Source organism: Dendrobates tinctorius, unplaced genomic scaffold (genome assembly GCF_039654945.1).
Source record: "Dendrobates tinctorius isolate UK_male_01 unplaced genomic scaffold, ASM3965494v1 ptg000086l, whole genome shotgun sequence".
NCBI classification, from domain to species: domain Eukaryota; kingdom Metazoa; phylum Chordata; class Amphibia; order Anura; family Dendrobatidae; genus Dendrobates; species Dendrobates tinctorius.
Genome location: NW_027361754.1, coordinates 13,208,530 through 13,233,356, shown reverse-complemented (window position 1 = coordinate 13,233,356; position 24,827 = coordinate 13,208,530). Strand labels below are relative to the sequence as shown.

The 24,827-nt window shown below is 45.5% G+C and overlaps 1 protein-coding gene across 1 annotated transcript; it reads left to right on the top strand.

Annotated features, from left to right (window-relative positions):
• The first annotated feature begins 15,947 nt into the window (after positions 1-15,947).
• Positions 15,948-21,422, top strand: TARDBP (TAR DNA binding protein). Its single transcript, XM_073585076.1, has 6 exons — positions 15,948-16,100; positions 17,246-17,495; positions 17,941-18,104; positions 18,191-18,331; positions 18,835-19,005; positions 19,709-21,422. The coding sequence occupies exons 2-6, from the start codon at positions 17,255-17,257 to the stop codon at positions 20,255-20,257; spliced, it is 1,266 nt and encodes a 421-aa protein (XP_073441177.1). The 5' UTR covers positions 15,948-16,100; positions 17,246-17,254; the 3' UTR covers positions 20,258-21,422.
• Positions 21,423-24,827: the final 3,405 nt, after the last annotated feature.

The following is a 24,827-nucleotide window of genomic DNA, read 5'->3' as shown; positions in this document are numbered from 1 at the left end:
TGGTGAGCATTGTCTCCCGGAGGAACGACAGGGCTCGTGCGTACTTGTACTTGCTCCTGCGTCCTCCAGATCCACTCGGGGCCCGCATCTCTTTATTGAACTCCTTCTTGAAACGATCCCTCACAGACCGCCACCGCTTCACAATTCTCTCCCCTGAAACGAGAAAGGACAAAGTGGTTAGTATACAACATCAGTGTTTCCCAAACTCCAGTCCTCATGGTCCCCAGGGGTCATGTTTTCAGGATTTCCAAAGTAAATAGAAATCCTGAACACATGATCCGTGGGGACCACGAGGACTGGAGTTCTGGAAACACTGGTTTAAATCAAGCAACCGGTACTGTATATACTTACGCTCTTTAATCTGGGCCCGACCTTCGAGGTCCTCCCAGCGGTCCACAAGGAGCGAACAGATTTCCTCCCAGAGTCGTCGGGTAACGATCAGGTCAGCGTGGCGGCGGTCAGCCATATTCCAGAGCGGCTCCCTTTCTCTGACGAGATCGATGAGGAGGTCCACATCAATCCCTCCATCCTCACCGTCAGAGTCGGGAGCACGCTGTGAAGGCTGTTAAAGAAAAAGACAAAAATAACATAATTAGCCTCCACAAAAGAAATGAAATAAAAAGTGCAAAAAAAACAAAGCAACAATATTTATACTTACACGCTGGTGACCGCCGCGTTGCTGTCGCCGACGACCCTGGGAGGCACTGCGAGGACCTCTTGGCCGAGCACCAGATTGGGAAGACTAGAGAAGAAAACAAAAAATGTTATGTCTTTGGATGTAGGCATTTGTTTGCTGTGTGTGGTCTGCAGAACATTGTTTTCTATGTGTTGTGTGTAGTGTGATGTTGTGTTTCTGCGTTTGATGCAAAAAACTTACCAATTGTGAGCCCACTTCAAGTGTCTGTCCACCCCTTCCTTCTTCTTCTGGGAGCTCCTCTTCATCTTGTGATTCCTGTTTTGAAATAAAAGGCAATGAATACACATATATTACAGAGATGATGGATTTTGGAAATAAAAACTTACCGTCAAACGCTGACGATGCGAGGGAGGGCTCCCAGAAGATGTGCTGTCTTCCTCATGGCCAGACTCCATGGCTGTGGGTGGTGTTTCTGCTGCTGCCATTGCTGCTGCTGCTGCTGCTGCATCTATTGGGCGGCTGTTGAATAAAGAGAAACAAAGGGCCAATGAATATCTTGATATTCCATAGCCCTAGTTTGGAGGAATGGGGGATTTGATAATTACCGTCTCTCATCTGCTGCTGGACTCCCCTCCCGTTGTTCAGCATGCTGCTCCATTTGGGGTGGTGCTGATGGTGCTGCTGCTGCAGATGTCTGCTGCCTTCTCCTGCTCCTGGTTCTTGGCTTGGGTGGCATGTTGGGTGTGGCTGAGGGTCCCATTGTCTTGCTTTTATATATGTCCTGTGGGCAGAGCTACTGAGCATGCTCAGACCAAAGAAACCGGATCCGTCCGTCGGATCCGGCTGTCGCCGGATCAGGCGCATTGCGGCGCTCATAGGCTTTCATTGTATGAAAAAGCCGGACACGCCGGATCCAGCGTGTCCGGCTTTTTCGCCGGAGACAAAAAACGTTACAGTCTCCATTTTTTCCAGACGCCGGATCGCGTCACATTGCCGGATCCGGCAAAAATCGGATGAAACGCATGGCCATCCGGCTCGATCCGGCTCTAATGCAAGTCAATGGGGGGGAAACCGGATCCGGCATTGCATTTCGCCGGATCCGGTTTTAGTCAAAAGCGCCGGATCGCGCCTGACGCCGAAAACCTGATGTGTGAAAGAGGCCTTAGTGTTTCCTCACTATCTTTCTGTTTATAGATATCCTGGATTCTTCTATTCCCTTAATAGGACAGTGAAGTACAGTTGATGTTACATTTCCTTTCTGAGAGAAAACAGATGCAAAATAGGAATTTAAAAGTTCAGCCTTCTCAACATCCTGTCTTACCATTTCATCATTTTCATGCTGTAAAAATCCTATAGCATCTTTGACTTTTCTTTTACTTTTGACATATCCCCAAAATCCTTTATTATTGCTTTTGACATCTCTTGCAAGCCTCAATTCATTGTCAGCTTTAGTAATCTGATTTGTGCCCTGCAGGTTCTGCAGACAGCATTATATTCTTCTTTAGATATGCCTCCCTCTTTCCATTTTATAAACATTTTTTTCTTCCTTTTTAGCATGTGCTTAAGTTCTGTGTTCATCCATCCTGGCTTCCTAAAATGCTTCTTATTCTTCCCTCTTTTCGGAATTGTTAACAATTGTGCTTTGAGAATTTCATTTTTCAAGATTTCCCATCCTTCCTGGACATTTTTGTCTTTAAGGATATCCAGCCATTGGATCCCTCCAATTCTCTTTCTGAATCCCTTAAAATCTGCCTTTCTGAAATCTAACCTTGACGTCTGAGTCTTCACAGGTCTTCCTCCTCTAGCTATCCAAAATTCTAAAATAGCATGGTCGCTACCTCCTAGGGTCCCAGTCACTTTTACCTCCTCAACCATTTCCTCCCTGTTTATAAGGATTAGATCCAAGGTAGCAGTTCCCCTTGTTTTCTCCCCTATCTTTTGGAAGATAAAGTTGTCAGCAAGAGAGGATAAGAATTTCCTTGACCTGTTAGTTTTGCCTGAGAGAGATTCCTAACAAATGTCTGGATAGTTGAAATCTCCCATGACAACTATGTCATATTTTTTGGAGAACTTGGCCATTTGATGCATAAAGAGTTCATCCAAATCTTCAGCTTGCACAGGCGGCCTGTAGTAAATGCCTACAATGGTGTCCTTTCCATTGTTCTGTCCTTGTATTCTTACCCAAACAGTTTCCACAGAACTCCCAGTCTCTGAAGCTTCAATCTCTGTGCAGATATACGCGTTTCTAACATACAATGCGACACCTCCTCCTCGTTTATCAAGTCTGTTTCTTGCAAATAAGTTGTATCCTTCTAGTCTTGTATTCCAATCATGTGTATTGTCCTACCAAGTTTCAGTGATTCCAATGACATCATATTTCTTTTCCTGTGTTAGTAGTTCCAATTCTCCTTGTTTGTTGCCCATGCTTTGTGCATTATTATAGAAACATTTAAATTTAAATTCTACAATAGCTCAAAAAACTGACAGTATATTCCTCCATTCAGTATTATGGCCACCACCTAGTGCGCCATACAGAATAATGAGCCCCATATATTTCTCCATACAGAATAATTGGTCCCATGTAATGTTCCATACAGTATATGATGAGCTCCACATAATGCTACAGTATATATTGGTCCTCATGGATGATGCTCCATTGTCTTATGGGCCCTAATAATGCTCCATATATAATGGGCTCCATTAATAATTCTCCAGTGTATAATGTGCCCCGTAAATGCTGCTCCAGTGTCTGATGTCCCCCATTTGGAATGCTCCAGTATATGATGGGCCTCATGGATGATGCTCCAGTGTCTGATGGGCCCTAATAATGCTCCATATATAATGGGCTCCATTTCTAATGCTCCAGTGTATAATGGGCCCCGTAAATGCTGCTCCAGTGTCTGATGTCCCCCATTTGGAAAGCTCCAGTATATGATGAGCCTCATGGATGATGCTCCAGTGTCTGATGGGCCCTAATAATGCTCCATATATAATGGGCTCCATTTCTAATGCTCCAGTGTATAATTGGCCCCGTAAATGCTGCTCCAGTGTCTGATGTCCCCCATTTGGAATGCTCCAGTATATGATGAGCCTCATGGGTGATGCTCCAGTGTCTGATGGGCCCTAATAATGCTCCATATATAATGGGCTCCATTTCTAATGCTCCAGTGTATAATGGGCCCCGTAAATGCTGCTCCAGTGTCTGATGTCCCCATTTGGAATGCTCCAGGATATGATGGGCCTCATGGATGATGCTCCAGTGACTGATGGGCCCTAATAATGCTCCATATATAATGGGCTCCATTTATAATGCTCCAGTGTATAATGGGCCCCATAAATGCAGCTCCAGTGTCTGATGTCCCCCATTTGGAATGCTCCAGTATATGATGGGCCCCATTTTTAATGAACCAAGGCATGGTATGTGAAAAGAGCTCCATGGAGTTATCTGAAGTGTGTGCTGCCGCAACCTTCACTTTTGATGTGGGTGAAGGACACAAGGAAAGGGGTTGCTCCTGACCAGAAGCCTGCAGTGACGACTTAGTGCTTGGATTTTTTCAAACTTCAGAAGAGGAGGCGATAGAGCTGGAGGCTGTTTCAGCAATGTAAGCCAAAAACAGTTCCTGATGCTGCGGCTTTAAAAGCAGTCTACCTACTCCCAGAAAAGGGAGCCTTACAGGCCTTCTGGAGTTACCCCATGACGCAGGCTCAACACCTCCTGCCCTAGCTGCTATTGTGTTTTTGGCACTACCAGCAGATGCACCACCACCACCATCACTAACAGGTGGCCCCCCACACCCATGTCCGCGTCCTCTTCCACCATACTTCCTCATGTTTTGAAAAATGGACCCAAAATACCAGCAGATATATGGTACTGTATCAGAAGCGTACAGCTCTATACAGTCTAGGAATAGTAGTAAATCTCCGCATATATTTCATGAGTCATACACAGACGCTCACTGGCTCAGTATGGATTACACAATAAAATAAAAAGTTGAAAAAGGGTACAGTATCACCAGATAGAAGATATATATAGTATAGTGTAAACTTTCTGAATCTCCGTATGTATTTCAGGAGGCAGACACAAACGCTCTCAGGCCCAGTATGGATTACACATGAATATGAAAAGCTGTAAATGGGTAATGTAACACAAGCGTACAGCTGTATACAGTGTTGGGGTAATCTTAAATCTCCAAATATATTTCCGGAGTAACAGACAGACGTTCACAGGCTCATTATGGATTACACCTGAATCTAAATAGCAAAAAAGGTTACTGTGTCAGAAGCGTACTGCTGTATACAGTGTTGGCCAAAATTGAAATCTCGGTATATATTTCCGGAGTCACCCTCAGACGCTCACTCAGTCAGGGTTTGACCATAATAAAAACGTTGTTAAAAAGGTACTGGATAACAAGCATATATATTATAGGGTACAATTAAATTCTCCATATACATACAGGAAAGATGTATATCTTTGTACCGTGTTAGCCAGTAGATAGAAAAATATTCAGGATTGAGAGTCCTCAGTAGTTGATACCTTTTAATGGCTAACTGAAAAGATGGTAATACATTGCAAGCTTTCGAGACTACTCAGGTCTCTTCATCAGGCTAGACTAATACAAAATCTGAAGTCACATATTTATGCACAATACAGCCTAGAAAAAATGCAATAGATAAGACAAGTGACGTGAAGCAGAACTATCAATATGGGAGAGGGAGAAACATAAATATAAACATTGGACCAGTTCATAGATAAGGAGTCTGGATGTTTTATGGTCCTCTGATTGGGGTCTAGTTCTGTGTTGCCCTGCAAGGTTTTAAAAGGAAATTCCTTAATTGATGTAAAAAGACATAAATCCATGCGACACATTCATTCCAGCACTGAGAGTGTCAAAGTTCGTCATAAATTTGTACTCCCAAACTCGTCTCTCTCTCTGAGATGTGAAGTTACCTTTCAATACCAGTAATTTCATATCCATGCTGCTGTGATCAGGGATACAGAAATGTTTTGCCACAGGTAGATCCATTCTTTTTTCTCTTATTGTGTGACGATGAGCAGAATGCAGAGTGATGTATGCACGTATGAATGTCTCTGGTGACTGACTCATTATGAAACCCTACCCTTGGTACACATGTGTTGCGCAGCCTAGCCTGCTAGCACCCAGGCTTAGGCGTAGGTACAGTAGGTCAGAGTCTGAGTCAGGCATTAGTCTTCATCAGTGACTCGGCACGCCTCAGTGCAAGTGCTCCACACTCCATAGCCAGCGTCTATAGCGGCGTTCGTGGCAGCGACGCCGCGCGCTCAGTGGGCCTAGAGGGACTCTAACTCCGCTTACTTGGAGGTTGAGTCCTGTGGCCACTTGCTGTGCGCTCTTTGGCTGGGCTCTGTGAGCTAAACAGGCTCTGGCATCCACGTTCAGCGGTTGTGCGGCTCTGTGAATTAACAGAGTCTGCTCCTGTTCACACTGGGTGAAGTAACTCACGTGTGACTGTTTTCACGCCGCTCTATTCTTCCTCCATTGCCTAGCAGCAGTCTACCACCTCTGCATGGTGGACCTCAGGATGCGAACGCACCTACTACTACTTTATAATTTGGTGCGTTCCGCCAGCCCTAACACTCAGTATGGAATTGACCGTAACACTAAATGTCGACCAAAGGTACTGTATAACAAGATACAAGCTGTATCGAGTATAGGGTAAAAATTGGTATCTCCGATTCACTGTCTAAATAGAAGGCGTAAACCACACACGCTCACTCACTATGGATGATACCTTAATAAAAAATTTTGAACAAAGGTACTGTATCAGCACATACCAGGTGTATCCAGTCTAGGGGTAATTGTAAATTTCCATCTACACTTCTGGAGTCAGACACAGACACTCACAGGCTCAGTATGTATTACACCAGAATTTTAAAAGTAGAAAAAGGGAAAGGTATTCGAGGCGTACACCAGTATACAGTGTTGTGGTACTTTTAAATCTTCATTTTTATTTCAATCTCAGTAAGCCAGTCCAGACTCTCCGCTACTGGAAATTACATGGATAAAAGTGCAGACGGAAAGTCGAGTGTTTGCAGAAATTTGGGAATCACTCATCGCGGGATAACCTCCCGGTAGATGTTGCAGAGGCGATGCAGACCCTCAATAAGGCTGTGTGTCCACGTTGCATTTTTTTAAGCGTTTCCACAGTGTTTGTACCGGCTCAGATGCTGCAGAAACACTTAAAAGATGCTTCAAATTAATTTGCATGCATTTTGGCTTTTTGTACCAATGCATGCGTTTTTAACCGCTCAGGAATCGCTTAGCGGCTAAAAACGCAGCATGCTCATTAATTTCCGCATAGCTCCGCATTTTTAGCCTTCCCCAATGTTCCCAGAAAACGCGTGTCAAAAAACGCGTCAAAAACGTGCGGCTTTTTTGAAAAAAACGCGCAAGAATCGCGCGGGAAAAAAGACGAGCGTTTTCTGGGAAGGGGATCAGTTTCCGGAGCGTTTAAAAATGCCAGCGTGGGCACATAGCCTTACTGTATCTGTGGAGACAGTGAAAACGGTTCTTTGTGAAGAAAGGATTGCTTTATCGCAGTAGTGTGGATCACATCACCGTTACTCGTCTCCATCAAATTGTGATCACAGGGAGAGATGTAGACATGGTCCTCACTGCCTATCATGATGTGTCTGGGCATTTTGGAGGGCAAAAGAAAGAAGCCACAGGCCGTAGGCGATTCTATTGGATTGGCATGAGAGGAGACATTGAAAAATGTTGGCAGGAATGTCACAAGTCTGTGACTATCACAACTGTGAAAGGTGATCATAAAGCGCCACTGCATCCGCTGGTAAGTTGACGTCCATTACAAATGGTAGTCATTGATCATCTTATGCAGGACAGGCCATAGCTACATCTTAACCATCATCGATAAATACACCAAATTTCTAGTGGCCATCCCTGTGAAGGATTTAACTGCCCAGACTTCACAGCGGTGGAGCACAGAGAGGTAATTATTGCAGCTTGCAAGAGCTGTGGGTATGACCAAGCAGGGGGGGCACACTCGTGGACGATGGTACTGGCACAGGGCCCCTCGTAGTACGCTGGTGTGTCTGACGGCGAGTGGGCCCCCCCACCGTCAGAGACACTGTTGTCCTATGAGGGGCCCTGTGCCAGTGCAGTCGGCCATCAGTGGGACCATCCACCTGTTCAGAGCAACGGCACTTGCCCGGGTGCGCCAGGTGTTGACCCCAGCCCTTGGGGGGGCAGCCCAGTTAGGGAGGTTTAAAAAATGGCATATGTTGATGTGTAGGCTGGACATTCAGCAGCTGTAAATGGCGGAATTGGGCAAGTCCGAGGAAGAAGAGAACAAAAGCGAGGCAGTGTTCTGGCAACCTATGTGTCATCAGGGGAAGGTGGGACAAAATCCTTTGAAACCCATGCATGGTTCATTTTAATGAAGGTTAGATCATCAACATTTTGGTTCGACAGACGGGTCCTTTTTTCTGTCAGGATTGATCCAGCAGCACTGAAGACTCTTTCAGATAACACACTAGCAGCAGGGCAAGCAAGCTCCTGTAAGGCATATTGTGCCAATTCAGGCCAGGTGTCCAGTTTAGAGGCCCAATATTCAAAGGGGAATGACCTGTGAGGGAGAACATCAATATGGGAGAAGTAGTTTGTAACCATAATTGACAACTGCTGTCTCCTGTCACTTTTAATCGATGCAGTATTAGTAGTCGTGTGAGTGGTACTTGAGAAATCAGTCCACAACATGGTCATGAAACCCCTGTCTCCAACGCCACTTCGGCTGTTTGCACCACGAACCTCTCTTCCATTGTGCCCACTACGGCTCGTTGGAGAACCAACACCGCTGCTGTGTGCTGGGAAAGCCTCAAACAAAAGGTTTACCAGAGTTGCTTGTTTGTTAGCCAATATTAGGTCAAGGTTCTCCTGTGGCATTATGTTGTGTAATTTGCCTTTGTAGCGTGGATCGAGGATGCTGGCCATCCAGTAGTCATCATCCTTCATCATTTTGGCAATGCGGGGGTTCCTTTTTAGGATCTGCAAGGCATAATCCCACATGTGGGCCAATGCTCCAGGTGTTAATAATGCAGTGCCACTGCTGGGTGGAGGAGCACTTTCTGGCAAATCCACATCCCTACAGTCACGCACAAACCCTGTACCTGACCTTGGAACGCCAACATTTTCTCTTGCCCCCTGAGAAGCATCCTCCTCCCCAAAATTATCATCCCCCTCATCCTCCTCCTCCTCTTCCTATTCTTCCTCCACCTCGTCCAGGACAGTTCCCTGACCAGACAATGGCTGACTGTCAGCAAGGCTTCCCTCCTCCTGTTCCTCCTCCGCTGCAGACGCCTGTTCCTTAATGTGCATCAAACTTTGCATGAGCAGACGCATAAGTGGGATGCTCATGCTTATGATGTTGTCATCTGCGCTTACCAGCCGTGTGCATTCCTCAAAACACTGAAGAACTTTACAGAGGTCTTTCAGCTTTGACCACTGCACACCCGACAATTCCATGTCTGCCCTCAAACTGCCTGCCAGTGTATCCTCCCACAAGTGCATTACAGCCTGCCTCTGTTCGCACAGCCTCTCAACCATGTGCAGGGTGGAGTTCCACCTTGTTGCAATGTCTATAATTAGGCGGTGCCTGGGGAGGTGGAGCAATCGCTGCAGCTTCTGCATACGATTGGAGTGTACGTCCGAGCGACGGATGTGCGAGCACAGTCTTCACACCTTATGGAGCAGGGATGTTAACTCCGGATAATTATTAAGGAAGCACTGCACCACCAGGTTCAAAGTGTGAGCCAGGCAAGGTATGTGTGTGAGTTTTGCAAGGCCTATGACTGCCACAAAATTACAGCCGTTATCACTGACTACCTTGCCTGCCTCAAGATGTAGACTGCCCAGCCACGACTCAGTTTGTTGCTGCAAGTAGTCGGTCAGTACCTCCGCGGTGTGTCTGCTGTCGCCCAAAGACATCATATTTAACACAGCCTGCTGATGCTTACCACTAGCTGTTCCATAGTGGGACACCTCGTGTGCATCACTGCCAGCTGCGGATGGAGTGCTCGTGCGACTGCGCTGTGTGGACGAGCTTTCGCTTACGGAGGAGGAGGGTCGAAAGCGTACAGGCAACTGTTTTCTATCCTGTGGGCTAGGCAGCACTGTTCCACCGCCGCTGTCTCCTGTGGAGCCTGCATCCACCACATTAACCCAGTGCGCAGTGATGGACACGTAACGGCCCTGGCCATGCCTAGTGGACCATGCATCTGTTGAGTTGCACCTTTCCATTCACTGATTGCTTGAGTGCATGGACAATGCGGTCTTTCACATGCAGGTGGAGGGCTGGGATGGCTTTTCGAGAAAAGAAGTGCCGACTGGGTAGGTCATAGCGTGGGACTGCATAGGCCATGAGCTCGCGGAAAGCTTCGCTTTCAACCAAACGGTAGGGCATCATCTCTAATGAGATTAGTTTGGCAATGTAGGCGTTCAAACACAGTGTACGCGGATGAGAGGATGAGTACTTTCTTGTCCTACTCAGAGTGTCTGGTAGGGTGAGCTGGACTGGAGAGCTGCATATGGGGGAACTAGCGGTGGACTGGACGGAGTGAGAGGGGGTTGGTGATGGTATTGGTGGTGATGGCCTAGATTCTGTGTTTCGGTGCAAAACCATTATGATTCCCTAAGTGCTTTGGCCTTGCGACGACACCTCATCAATTAGTGCTGGTGGTGTGCTTAACGTTGGCGGTGGTCTTACAGTGGTGGAAGCGATGGAGCGTTGCTGTCTACGTTCAGTCGGAGCAGGTGCACATGTGCTACCTGAGGTTTTGTAGTCCGTCCACGCTTGCAAGTGCATATTGGTTAAATGTCTAAGCATGCAACTGGCATTCAAATTTCTGAGTTGTTTACCTCGGCTAAAGGTCCTTCTGCACTTCTTACAGGTAACCTTTGCCTCATCAGTAGGATTTTGGTCAAAGAAGTGCCACACTGCACTCTTCCTACTATGGTATACAGTTTCTGGCCTTGCACACTGTGCTAAGTTAACCGTCTGGCCAAGCTGTCCTGCAACTCTTTTATTTTTTGGTCCACGTTTTTGGACAGCTACGGGCCTGCCAGATAACCGCTGTTGCGATGTCAATGCCTGCTGCGGATCCTTCTCCTTATCTGAACTATTGCCAGCGCCACCCTCCTCCCCCAATGGATGCCAATCCGGGTCAAGAACTGGGTCATCTGTTGTGAGATCATTTTCCCCTTCACCGTAGATGTCTGATGAACTCCCTCTTCTGGTGAAGGAAGGTAGTGAGGCTGATTACCAAACACCTGATCTGGTAGATGATGACTGGGTAGCAGGAAATTCTGACTGGATATAAGGCAGCCGACGCCCTTCTGAGTCGCTGGTGATTTCTCTGCTGGATTCTTGGAGACCAGTCTGATTCCTGCTTCCCAAAGATAAGTTTTTGCTCTGCTGTTGAACTTATTAGTTTTGTTTTGTTTTCCTTGATTTTTGGAGTTCAGCCATCCCTGGTCGGGGGTGTGCTGAGTTCCATTTTTGTCTCTGATCAGTTTGTCTCTTTGCTCTGTCTTCAGAATTTACCTGAGTGCTGATATAGTCTTTTTGAAGTCCTAGCGACTTCAGGGCCTGTTTTTCCTATCAGACGGTTGGGACATTTTTTGGTAGGGTTTTTTACGGATTGCAGATAGCAGCTTTTCTATCCTGTCCTTTTTAGTTAGCTTGGACCCCATCGTTTGCTCAACCTATCTTTCTATCTGTGTTAGTGTTTTCATCTTGCTTCACTGTCATTATATGTTGGGGGCTGCCTATTGCTTTGGGGTCTGCTCTGGGGCAGTTTAGATTTCCCTTTTCTTTCTTTAGGCCTATTTAGTTCTCCGGCTGTGATCAAGGGGTCTAGGGCATCGTAGGAACCTCCCACGGCTACTGTTAGTTGTGGATAGGATCAGGGGTCTGCAATCCGATAGCTACCAACCTCTCCGGTTTTCTGGACTTAGCTTGTATTTTTGTTTTTTCCTCCTTCGGTGACTCATTCATAACAGTCATCCATCACCTCCTCTTCAAAGTCATCTGCACCATCCTCTTTACCTTCCTCTGTGTCACAGTGTAAGGTGGTATAGTATGCAGGAAGGGGCGCCTGAGTTTCATCAGGGTCAGATTCTGGCTCAGTAGACTGCGAGGGCAATGTAGTGCTCTGGGTCAATGTACCAGCAGAATCATCTAGCAGTGGCTGTGCATCAGTGCACTCCATGTCAGATTCATCTTGGACTGGGGAATTCAGGATTTGACTGGATAACCAAGGCATGGTATGTGAAAAGAGCTCCATAGAGTAATCTGAAGTGTCGGCTGCCGCATCCTTAACTTTTGGTGGGGGTGAAGGACACAAGGAAAGGTGTTTTTCCTGATCAGAACCCTGCACTGACGAATCCGTGCTTGCAGGTTTCAAACGTTCAGAGGAGGAGGCAATAGAGCTGGTGGCTGATTCGGCAATGTACGCCAAAACCTGTTCCTGATGCTCCGGCTTTAAAAGCGGTTTTCCTACTCCAAGAAAAGGGAACCTTACAGGCCTTCCTGGGCCAGATGATGACGCTGGCTCAACACCTCCTGCCTTAGCTGCTATTGTGCTTTTGCAGAACCATCCGATGCACCACCACCATCAGTACCAGCCGCGCCCCCCTGCCCACGTCCTTGTCCTCTTCCACCATACTTCCTCATGTTTGTGAAAATGTACCCAAAACACCAGCAGAGAGATGGTACTGTATGAGGAGCGTCCAGCTGTGTAAGGTGTATTAAAAAAACTAAATCTACGTATATATTTTGTTAGTCACAGACGCTCTCCCAGTATGTATTTGACCGTAATACAACAAGCAGATATACGGTTCTGTATCTGAAGTGTACAGCTGTATACTTTTTTGTCTAACTAACAATCTCTGTATATGTATTTACGGAGTGTCACACACACACGCTGACTCTGTATAGCTGTGACTGTAATGCGAACAGCAGATATACAATACTGTTTGAGAATCGGACAGCTCAATACGGTGTAGGTCTGGAAAAATGGAAAATCTCCTCAGTTTGTTTTTCCAGAGTCACACACAGATAGCTTGTATTTGTCTGTGATACCAGCCAGTACACGGTAGTGTGTGAGGAGCGTACACTGCTATACGGTGTCTGTATGGAAAATTGTCAATCTCCGACTATGTTTATATTGAGTGACACACGCTGTCTCTGTATAGTTTGGACCATATTCAAACAGCAGATATACAAAACTGTTTGAAAAGTGGACCGCTCTATATGGTGTAGGTCTGGAAAAATGGAAAATCTCCTCGGCTTGTTTTTCCAGAGTCACACACAGATACAGTAGCTTGTATTTGTCCGTGATACCAGCCAGTACACGGTAGTGTGTGAGGAGCGTACACCGCTATGCGGTGTCTGTATGGAAAATTGTCAATCTCCTTCTATGTTTACACGGAGTGACACACGCTGTCTCTGTATAGTTTGGACCATATTCAAACAGCAGATATACAAAACTGTTTGAAAAGCGGACTGCTCTATAGGGTGTAGGTCTGGAAAAATGGAAAATCTCCTGGGCTTGTTTTTCCAGAGTCACACACAGATAGCTTCTATTTGTCCATGATACCAGCCGGTACACGGTAGTGTGTGAGGAGCGTGCACCGCTATACGGTGTGTGAAAAAAATGAACGCTCGGTAGCTGAGCAGAACAAAATAATAAAAGTTGGAGTGCTTTGAAAAAAGCAGTTTGAACAGCAGTGTGCACACACCAATGCAGCTATCAGGTAGCCTGAAAAGGCAGCCTAATCACCACCAGCGCTGCTGCACACAACAAAAATCCTCCCCTTTCACTGCACACTAACTGTACAGTGAAAAGCGCTATCAGCAGAAGCTATTTTTTTTTCTTTCTCCCTGCCTAATGCTCTCCCTAGTCAGAATCAGCAGCAGCACCTCTCCCTATTCTAAGATCGGCAGAAGTAAGATGGCGGTCGGCGGTCACTGCCTTTTATAGCCCCTGTGACGCCACACAAAGCCAGCCAATCACTTCTATGCCCTTCTCTAAGATGGTGGTGGCCGCTGCACATGTCATCGCGTTGCCCACAGTGTGCGTCCTCCATCACTGGCTGAAAAAAGGCGCTGGAAGCATCATTTGAAACGCGATTTTGGCGCGCGGGTCGACGACCTCATGGCCGACCTCACGCTACGGTCAGATTTCGTTTCATGAAACCCGACTTTGGCGAAAGTCGGCGATTTCTGAAATTTACCGACCCGTTTCGCTCAACTCTACTCGGTACTAGAGGGATCCGATTGCTGTCTTCTTTAGTGTTGTATTGTAGGAGATGATTCCTGGATATTCTGGTGGCTCTTACAATCTAGATTTCAAATGTTCTTGGATGGTCGCCCTGATTCACAAAGGTCTTTCTGAAGCCACCAAGATGTTTGTATCTATCTGTAGGGTTGGGGCATATCTGATTGTATCTAATGGTCAGACTGTAGACTATAGTTTATTATGTGTTTTGGATGAAAACTGTCTCATCTAAAGCATGATGGATGGTTATTTGGTTTCTGGTTCAGGGACATCTCTATTTCATTGTTCTGTAGCTTAATGATGGTGTCAAAGGTTAATTTCAGTCCAGGAATAGTTGAGTGTTTAGTTGATGGTGGGATGAAACTGATTAATGTGTTCATGGAACGTCTTCAGCTGCTGTCATACTCCGACCAGATGATTAAAATATTGTCAATGTATCGGCAATAGTCCGGAGGCCAGAGGGGAGACTTTGAAGCTTGGCCATGAACAGATTTGTGTGCTGTGGAGCCATTTTACCTTCCATCGCTATACCATCTCCTATAAATACATGTTGTCATCAAATGTAAAGTAATTAGTGGCGAAGATGAATTTTATCTGCTTCACCACAGAATCGGCATCAATTCCTGTATTGTCCATGAAGACTTTGCGGCATTTAGTCCATCCTGCTGTGGCGTACTAGAGCACAAAGACTCTCCATCCATGGTGGCCGAGAAGGCTCCTTCTGGTGGACGACCTATTGCTGATAGTTTACTCCATAGGTCAGTTGTGTCCTGTATGGGGAGCTGGGTGTCTCCTTTACCAGGGGTTTAAGAACTCCCTATACCCATCCAAAAACCTGCTCAGTAATGGTGCCCACACATGAAAAAATCATTTTGTCGAAATGTCAAAGTTGCAGTCACTGATTGGCTGCAGTGGTCACATAACTTACTCTTGCCAAAAGTGGAAACCAGTAGGGGTCACAGTAAGCAGTGCACAAGAGAGGCAGAGGTTTAGGTTTTTTTCATCCCATTCTGGGGCTAATTTTTCTATAATAATTGATGGTGGACAGCACCTTTATCAGTTTATTCAACTGGAAATATTTGTTTTTCTTTAATCTTTCAGGAGAACTCAGTCGGCCACTTGTGTAAAGTAAGGACAAGCCCGGTCGGCCAGATTCTGGCAAATGTTTGGGCGCCAACCCTGTCCTCAGATTGTGTAAGGTACTGCATCCCAGGCCCAAATAATTCACTGCAGCTGAGCGGCAATAACAGATCCAGCACAGACGAAAGAGTGGCGCTGTGTGTGGCAGCCATATTTTATTTAGTCACGTACAACAAGCCCTATAAATATGTGACAGTCTGACACCGGGAGCACAAAATGACGCTCACAGCAGTTGTCATAGCTTTATATTTCTGCAAAAGCATTGTCCGTAGCAACCAATCACAGCACAGCTATCATTTTACCACAGCCAGGGGCAACAAAGGTAATTTTTTATCATCAAATTACAGCAACCAATCAGATCCCTGCTTTCATTTTCCACACAAATTAAAGCTGGACTGTGATTGGTTGCTGTGGGAAATTGCTGTATTTCTATTTTTGCCACATCATTTTTGGTATTATTTTCCAGCGTGCTGCTGCTGTCGTCTCTTTCACCATGGAGACACGCCGCTGGCCTATTTTATTTACCCTTTGTCTGTTATAACATTGAAAAACGCATGCGCCTGTGCCTACACGCATGCGCAGTAATCCGCCACAGAGTCGGACGCTACCATCTTTTCAGATTTAGGGGTGAACGGTACACGTACACGTGCACTCGCCGGCCTTCTAAAGCATAATTCTGGAATTTTGCGTCCCGTATATTGAGGACGTTGTATTTCATTGTGTGTTATAATATTATTTATGCTGTAACTGTGAAATAAACAGTCGGGAACTACAGGTTGTAGGTTTGTCCTCCCCCGTCTAAGCAAGTGGTAGCGCGCAGTATGAGATAGACGCTTGTGCAGAGAACGCCGCCGCCATTTTGTGAGGTGCTCGGAAGGTGTGAACACAACGCCAGGAGAGCTCGGCGCCTGTGGGTTTTGTGGACGGGTTACTGCTTTTGAGTCTTTCACAGTTACTAGTGATTTCAGCTGTAATTCAAAACTGGATCCCGTGAGTATCAGCCGCCGGCGTGGAGGGCTGTGTGGAGGCCGCATGGCCGGGGCCTCCGGTGGGAGGGGCGGTGACTGGGAGCCTCCTCGGGCCTGTTCTCTGAGCTCGGCATCCTCGTGTATGGCCTTTAGGCGATGGGCAGCTGCCATGTGGGTGTCCCTGTAAGACCCATCTCTTTCAGATCTGCACTTTTTTTTCTTGTTAATTTTGCTTATTTTTTTCACTTTAATTTTTTGAATTTCTGCAGTTTTCTGATACGTTTGCTGCAGTCCCCCACTGTATGATCTCCTGTGATGGTCCACGTACGGAGACCACAGCCTCATCCTAATGGGACACCTAAAGCCCATCGTAGTCCTAGCTTAGAGGGATTGTCTGGTGGAGGTCCGCTTGCCAGGACCTGCACTGATTGGCAGAAAGGAGCAGTAGTGCCTGTCCCCAACTGCGACTCCATTCCCTACAAGACGGCTGAGCGCTGTTTGTCTTTTTTGGCAGTCCCATAGAGGAGTGGTGTAGTGATTGATTTTGCTGATGTCTCAAAGTGTGTTATGCATGCTGGGAGATGTAGTTTTGCAACTTAGAGATAAGATTTTACTGTCCACTCCAGTAGCACGTGGTCTTCTCGTAGTCCGTTTTTTGGGTGTTCCAGTGGTCGGCTCACCAGTGATATGTAAGTTGTCCCTTATCCTGTAGACATGGTATCACTTGGTCTAACCTCACCCGTTCTGGCTTTCTGCAATCCACAGTAAAAGTAAATGGTTTTCAAAATCCCTTTCACTTATAACAGAACATCAGATGTTTGTGCAGCTCTTAGCTACTTTGTAATTATGTGCCCTATAAGACACCCAGGCTGTGATTGTTGTGAAGCCCCTGGATCTGCAGGTGCATTGTTACTGATCTTCCAAACTTGGACCAGACAGATGCCACTATTTAGGTGCCCGTGACTAATTAAAACTAAGAACAAAGTCTTTACCCGATTTCTTCCTGGACACTTGCTCCCCCCACGGTGTATTCTGAAGCTCCCTCTCATAGATAGTAGAGTATATGACCACAGTAGCATTTCTTGCTGGAACAGGTTTTTCTGGACATTGTTTAAAATGGCCTCACTTGTGATGCATTGTATTGGTAACAGAAATGGTTTCTTTTAGTTTGCAGCCATGGAAATGGAATATATCCGTGTGGCGGAGGATGAGAATGAGGAGCCAATGGAAATTCCATCAGAAGATGATGGCACCGTCCTACTGTCCACTGTAACAGCTCAGTTTCCTGGCGCCTGCGGCCTCAGATACCGGAATCCAGTGAATCAGTGCATGCGCGGGGTCCGCCTGGTAGAAGGCATCCTGCATGCTCCAGAAACTGGATGGGGAAATCTCGTGTATGTTGTGAACTACCCAAAAGGTGAGTTCTCGTCTGTTCTTCTCATGGATGCGTAACGTCTGCTTGGTTGGTTACTCTCAATTACAACAAAGGCTGGTATGGCTATAAAGCCTGCATGTGAATAAAAAACTTAACACTTTTTTTGGTTTGCCCAGATTAATTGAAATGCTGTTGATTTGTCCATAAGAAATCTGCAGCAGATGAGATTTAAAGGGAACCTGTCATCAGTTTTGGGCGATATGAGTTGCAGCCATCACCTTTCAGGGCTGATATACAGCATTCTATAATGGGGTCTTGGTGCTAATCCATGGAGACTTTTTTATAGATGCCAAAGAGCTGGGAATGGAGGAGAACATTGCTGCTAAGGCCCACCTGATGGCTAAAGAACACTGAAGCTTATGATGGATGGTGTTTTGTAGACCCTTGTGCCTTCTTTCAAGACAGTCAATGTATTGTTTTATTGCAGACAACAAAAGGAAGATGGATGAAACTGATGCTTCTTCCGCTGTTAAAATTAAGCGAGCAGTAACAAAAACCTCTGACCTCATTGTGCTCGGCCTACCATGGAAAACAACGGAGCAGGATCTGAAGGACTACTTCAGCACATATGGCGAAGTCATCATGGTCCAGGTACTGATGCTGCAGACGTTCACTGGCGCTCGCTAATGAGCTAAAGTCCGACTTATTGCCACTTTAACTTTTATTTTGATCTGTAGGTTAAAAAAGATGCCAAAACCGGGCAATCTAAAGGCTTTGGCTTTGTAAGGTTCACAGAATATGAAACGCAAGTGAAAGTGATGTCCCAGCGCCACATGATAGATGGAAGATGGTGTGACTGTAAACTGCCCAATTCCAAGGTAATGCCACATCCTGGTATCATTCTTGTGCATGTCGGTTAGATACTCATGTAGTGGTCAATCGCATTTCCCTGTCTAAAGTGACTTGAATATTAAAGTAACCTGTCAGGTTTCCTTTAATATTTAGGAATTTGGGCTCTTACAAAAAGTGTGTATAACTTGGGATTTGCAATACATGGAGTTTGCAAGTGCTGGTTAGTAGCTGCAAATATCGGCTACATCAAAGCGATGTTAGAGCTCTTACACATGGCAGCTTGCACGTGTATAAGGTTCCTGAAACGTGGCTCAATGTACTGATTATGGGTGATGGCTTTCTTTTTTTTTTTTTTTATTTGTGCAAGGGTTGAAAGTTAAAACAAATTTCAGTATACAGTGCTTAATTTGAGGTCTTTGGATTGCAGAAGCTGTTCATTCTTTTATGTAACACAACCACACCATTTTAAGTTTGCAGCCTGTTTGTCATCCCATCCTTATAATATCTGCTCATTCTTGCTCCCTTACAGCAAAGCCCGGACGAGCCAATGCGCAGCCGTAAAGTGTTTGTTGGCCGCTGCACTGAGGATATGAGCGCTGAGGAGCTGCGCCAGTTCTTCACGCAGTACGGAGAGGTTGTGGATGTCTTCATCCCAAAACCCTTTAGAGCATTTGCCTTTGTGACTTTCGCAGATGATCAGGTAAGATAGGATAAATGCATCTCCTTTGTTTTCTATGATTGAATTCCTTTAGCAGCTTTTTCTTAAATTAATGCATTAGGATATCCTTTAGGCAGTATGTCTAATAAAATTATCACATGGATATGCTATGAAACAGATGTCTGACCTTTTCTGAATGATCAGGTCCACAAAATAAGTGACCACACGCACCCACTTTTCTGACCTGTATCTGCACATTTATTGGCCTTGAAGCCTGATCAAACAGTAACTGCTTTGTGCAGCTAGTTATTGCGCCATTTATTGGTAACCTACCTGTCAGTTTGCATATGGCTCCCTATCTGTAGGGAGGACAGTAACGTATATGAAGAGCTAAGCGTGTAGGCATGGGGTGATTGATCGATATAACTTCTTTTCTAATTAAATCCCTGCTCTCGCCATGCACTGGGGGTTTGTAATCTGATCATCGGCACAAGTCATACAAGGATTTCTGCAAGGACCACCCACCAGACTCCTTGGCAAACATCTAATTAAACCTGCGCTAAAATGTGCTGCCTTCCAACTGGATTTAAGCTTTATAATGGTTTGACAGATAAAGGTCAAAGATATCCCATAGTAGACCTTAAAGGCTGGGTATCTGGGTCTTTTGTAGCCCTTGGTGCTGGAATTGGTTTTGTGGCTTTGTCGGTGACACCCCTACTAAGTGAATGTCTTTTTATTTTTCAAGGTTGCCCAGTCTCTGTGTGGAGAAGATCTCATTATCAAAGGAGTCAGTGTTCATGTGTCTACAGCGGAGCCTAAACACAATAATAACAATAGAAGCCCTTTGGAGAGGGGTGGTAGATTCCCAGGCCCCAACTTTGGCAATCAGGGGTACCCTAATAACAGGCCAAACAGTGGTGCACTTGGTAACAATCAGCCCAATAACATGGGGGGAGGTGGTGGTGGTGGCGGCGGAGGTGGCATGAATTTCGGGGCATTTAGCATTAATCCCGCAATGATGGCGGCTGCTCAGGCAGCTTTACAGAGCAGCTGGGGTATGATGGGCATGCTGGCTAGTCAGCAAAACCAGGCTGGCCCCCAGGGTCAAGGCAATCAGCCTCAAGGCAATCAGCCACGAGACCAGTCACAGGGCTTTGGCTCTGCCAGTAACTCCTATGGATCAAACTCTGGGGCTATAGGTTGGGGTTCTCCTAATGCTGGCTCTGGCACAGGCTTCAATGGGGGGAGCTTCAGCTCGAGCATGGAATCAAAGTCCTCTGGTTGGGGAATGTAGATGTGTTTTGGTTGGGGGTTAAAATAAACATTTCCTAATTTTATGGTAAGTACAATGTTTAATGCAATTACAGACCTATTGTCCCTTGAGGTTTTCTTCAAGCTTGCAGGTGGTTCAGCTGTATATCCTCTATGAAGGAAACCAGGTGGTGTGATACCATGTGTGAATGCTCTATGAACCCTTACTGCATGTTGAAGAAAACCATTTGCCTTTATTTGGTGTTGCCCAGTGACTAACTTAAAACCATTTTTATGACTTTTTTTTTTTTCTTCTCTGATGTTAATGAGAATCGCATCTTGTTTAGACCAGTTTTCCTTCCCTTATTGTGTTCACTGCGCCAACTACCGACCTCTGCTCCGCACACTTCTCTCTGGACCTGGCACTCGGTTCTCTTTTATATCCGGCCTTGGCATCATTCCTTCATAATTCCCCCCCCTCCCATCAAGAAATCGACAGCACACGGCCATTCTTAAGACGGTGGGTGATCCAACTTTTGTCCACTATATTTCGTGGAAGTCGTACCAGCGCTTTGAGAACGCACGGCTGTGAGATGGATCCAAAAGGCTGTTTGAACCGTGGGCTTGTTGGTACCAAGGCATGAGATGCTTGGGGTATGAGCGAGAAGCGGAGAGCGTGCAGAGACTTGGTGGTGCATTTTGGAATATTTTTTTTTTTCCCCTAAGCGTTAAAAGATGTGTCTCTCGATCCAGTGGCCATGGTGAGCGTGTGCCGAGAGCAGTGGGGAGCCAGTAACGTACGAATGTTTTCTTGCATTCAAAAGACTTGTTCATTTGAAAGACTGGGGCTGATATATTTTTTTTTTTTTCTTGCCTAAATGCTATAAATGTTTGAAATAGGTTTGTGTACAAAGAAGACTTTTTTTTCCTTTTCCTTGAAATGTCTACTGCTGTGAATGCTGTATGAGGTGTGCACTCTTATCTGTTCAATGACCTTGTGAGTCCTTGTGAACTGCATATGATGCTGGTGGGGGCGGGTGGTGAACGCTCTGGAGTGATATGGGAAATGCTCCTGTTCTAGAGTGTTGGGACTGTTTTGGTTTGTAAGTAATACCCAGAATGCTGTTTGCAGTCATGTGTTCTGTGTCTGGATGCTTTTTACAAGACTTGTCAATGCAGGATTCTTAAATAAAGTCGATTAACTAAGATGTTTGGTGTTTGCGTTTTTCCTCCTTCCAGTCTGCTTTACCTTCTGCTACTGTGGCAAAGTGGGGCAGTAGTAGAGATAAAGTGACTGCGGCAGCTGTATTGGCTGAGGCCAAAGTCAAGTACAATTGAACTACAGTCTGGATGCAACGCCTCGTACAACTGTGGGCTTCTCAACCTGAGCCAGCAGCCTCTTGGGCACATGCGATGCACTGCAGTGTTGCGAACAAGTGTGTACATGTGTATTTGGCCTAGGGCATCCATTCAAATCTGCAATAATGAATCTGTTTTAAAAAGCACATGGTCCTGAAAAGACAAGGTGGTGAACTTGCAACGGCTTCCTAAAACGCTTTTATCAAGGTGGTAGCGCAAAGAATAAGTACTGTCATCAGCTGTAAATGTTAGCCTATATATTCCTTGCGCTTTACATGTGAAAAGGGGTTATAATTGAGTACAGTATTAACCCCTTAATGACAGCTAATACGTCTTTTTAATTAACACACCGAGATCATGATTGTGTGGCCCTGGTGTTTGCCATAGCAGTTCATGGCCAAATAGCGGCCTTAGTCTCCCAGCTATAGCGGTCAGTTCAGAAGTCAGCGTTGGGTGGTAAACCACTTTGCATTAATTCCTGAAAATCACCTGAAGGGTTAAACTATTTGACAGCAGTTTTCAATATGTCGAGGGGTGCTGTTTTTAAAATGGTATTACATTTGGGGTCTTCCAATATATAGGACCCCCAAAGTCACTTCAAACCGGGATAGGTCCCTCAAAAATTTTTTGTAAATTTCCTTGAAAAAATGAAAAATTGCTTCTACATTATTAAACCTAAAAGGCTAATAAAATAGCATTATAAAAATAATGCTGATGTAAAGCAGACATGTGGGAAATGTTGTTTATTTTGTGTGATATGACTATCTGGATTAAAGGGATAATCATTCAACTTTTGAAAATTACAATTTTTTTTTACATTTTTGTCAAATTTCTGAAACTTTTTATAAATAAACACAAAACTTATCGACCTAAATTTACCATTATCATAAATTATAATGTGCCACGAAAAATCAATTTTAAAAATCAATGGGATTTGTTGAAATGTTCCAGAGTTATTGCCACAAAGTGACATTGGTCAGAATTTAAAAAATTGGCTCCATCACTAAGGGGTTGAGCAATAAGTCATGACTGGTACAGGAGGAGAGAAGACCATGCCTGCAAAGGCTCACATTCTACAAGGGTTGAGGGAGGATACAGTAGGTGAGGGTAGAGCTGGTCGTCCAGCGGTTTGGTGGATCAGTGGTACTGCAGGTTGTAGGCTTGTCTGAAAGAGGTAGGTTGTTGGGTTCCTTTTGAAGGTGTGCAAGGTGCCACAGTTGCAGTTAGAAAACCTCACAGCAGCATCTTGTCCCTCATCATAGCTGATGTAGCTGTATGTGCTTTTTCTGTGTGAAAAGCTGAGGGTGCATTTTCCCTTTAACCCTTCACCCCTGAGCCTGTTTTCACCTTCCTGGCCAAGTTTTACAATTCTGACGAGCGGCACTTTATGTGGTTGTAACGTGAACGCTTCAACATATCCTACTGATTCTGAGACTTTTGTGACTTGGGCTTCTTTCACCCATCAGTTTCTTGACGTCAGGTGCAATCCGTCGGTGCGACTGATACGTTGCAGATTGTGAAAAACTGATGCGACGGATCCGTTGCATACGTTTTTCATCAGTTTCTTCCATTTTTTTTGACATCTGTTTGAAAGGATAGGAAGGATATAGATTACCTGCGGTAACCTCTTCCGTTGGATTTTCCCACGCTTCAGAGTTCATGCCAGGCTGTGAGGGGGTGGCGCTTCAGTGACATCAGCGCTAGTCACTGAACCTCTGCGCCCAGCATTTCATTCCTCAGTGCATTACAGCTGGGAGCAGTTGCATTAGCACTGATCCTGGTTGTAAATTATTTACCCCCCCAAATATGGATTACGCCATGGTACTTGACTGTTTGCCAGATAGGTATGGGTATATTGTTGGTTTTTTATTTCTTTCAGGACATCGAGGGCTTAGATTGGATTATGAGAACAATAAAGATGGAACACCTGTTTTTCATTAAAATACTTTATTCTTATTGTGTTTAACCCTTAAGTAACAATAGGATTAGTAATGGATAGGTGCCTTATTGACACCTCTCTATTACTAACCTGGGCTTATTGTCACCTTACAATAGCAAGGTGACACTAACCCCTTATTACCCCACTTGCCACCGCTACAGGGCAAGTGGGAAGAGCTGGGCAAAGTGCCAGAATGGGTGCATCTAATAGAAGTGTCTTTTCTAGGCAGCTGTCGGCTACTATTTTTAGGCTGGGGGGGCCAAGATCAATGGCCCCATACCAGCTGTCTGCTTTAGCAAGGCCGGTTGCAGGGCCGTCAGTACCCGGGTAAGGGTCGGGGCCCACTCGGCACCTGATCAAGTTTTCTATTTTTAAGTCCGGGGGTCGGGCCCCTGCTCTCCGCCTCCGCCCAACATCATACTGACCACCATCTTTTTTTCCTGTGAGAGCGCGCGGTCCACATACTGCTCGTTAAGGTCATGAATATGTACGCCACACCTCTCCCATAGGCGTGGTGCCCATATTAATGAGCGTGACCACACGCTCACAGGAAAAATTTACCACCGCCTGGACTTAGGTGAGTGGCGTTGAGAGAGCCCAGCCCCTGGGGGAGATGAGAGGGGGGGAGAAGCCCATTCTCTGGGGCCCATTATCCTGTATGGAGCATTATATGGGGCCCATTATCCTGTATCAAAATAAAGGATGGAATCTCCAGCGCTGGACTTCAGTTAAAAATTCATCATTTATTGGAAATTCTTAAAATCGGACAGAAAAAAGTATGAATAAGGACATACAGGCAGATGGGGTCTCTGGTGGAAATTCTTAAAATCGGACAGAAAAAAGTATGAATAAGGACATACAGGCAGATGGGGTCTCTGGTGGTTGGAGACCACCAGAGACCCCATCTGCCTGTATGTCCTTATTCATACTTTTTTCTGTCCGATTTTAAGAATTTCCAATAAATGATGAATTTTTAACTGAAGTCCAGCGCTGGAGATTCCATCCTTTATTTTGCTACAGTCAACGCCCCTGATCAAGGTGACTCCATGCGCAGGAGGATTATGGATCGTAACAGACTGGTGAGCTGACCTCCCCTTATTTTCCCTATCCTTCTACAACATTATCCTGTATGGAGCATTATGTGGGGCCCTGTTGCGAGCTCATTTTCGGGTTTGCTTCTGGTGAGGGTTATGGAGCTGGCTGTGCTGACTGAGGAGTAGTGAGTTCTCTATCTGGACTCCCTCTGTTGGTGAAGGGAGGTAATGAAGCTGATCTAAATGGCAGAGACCGGCCACCTGAGGAAGAGGACTGCTAT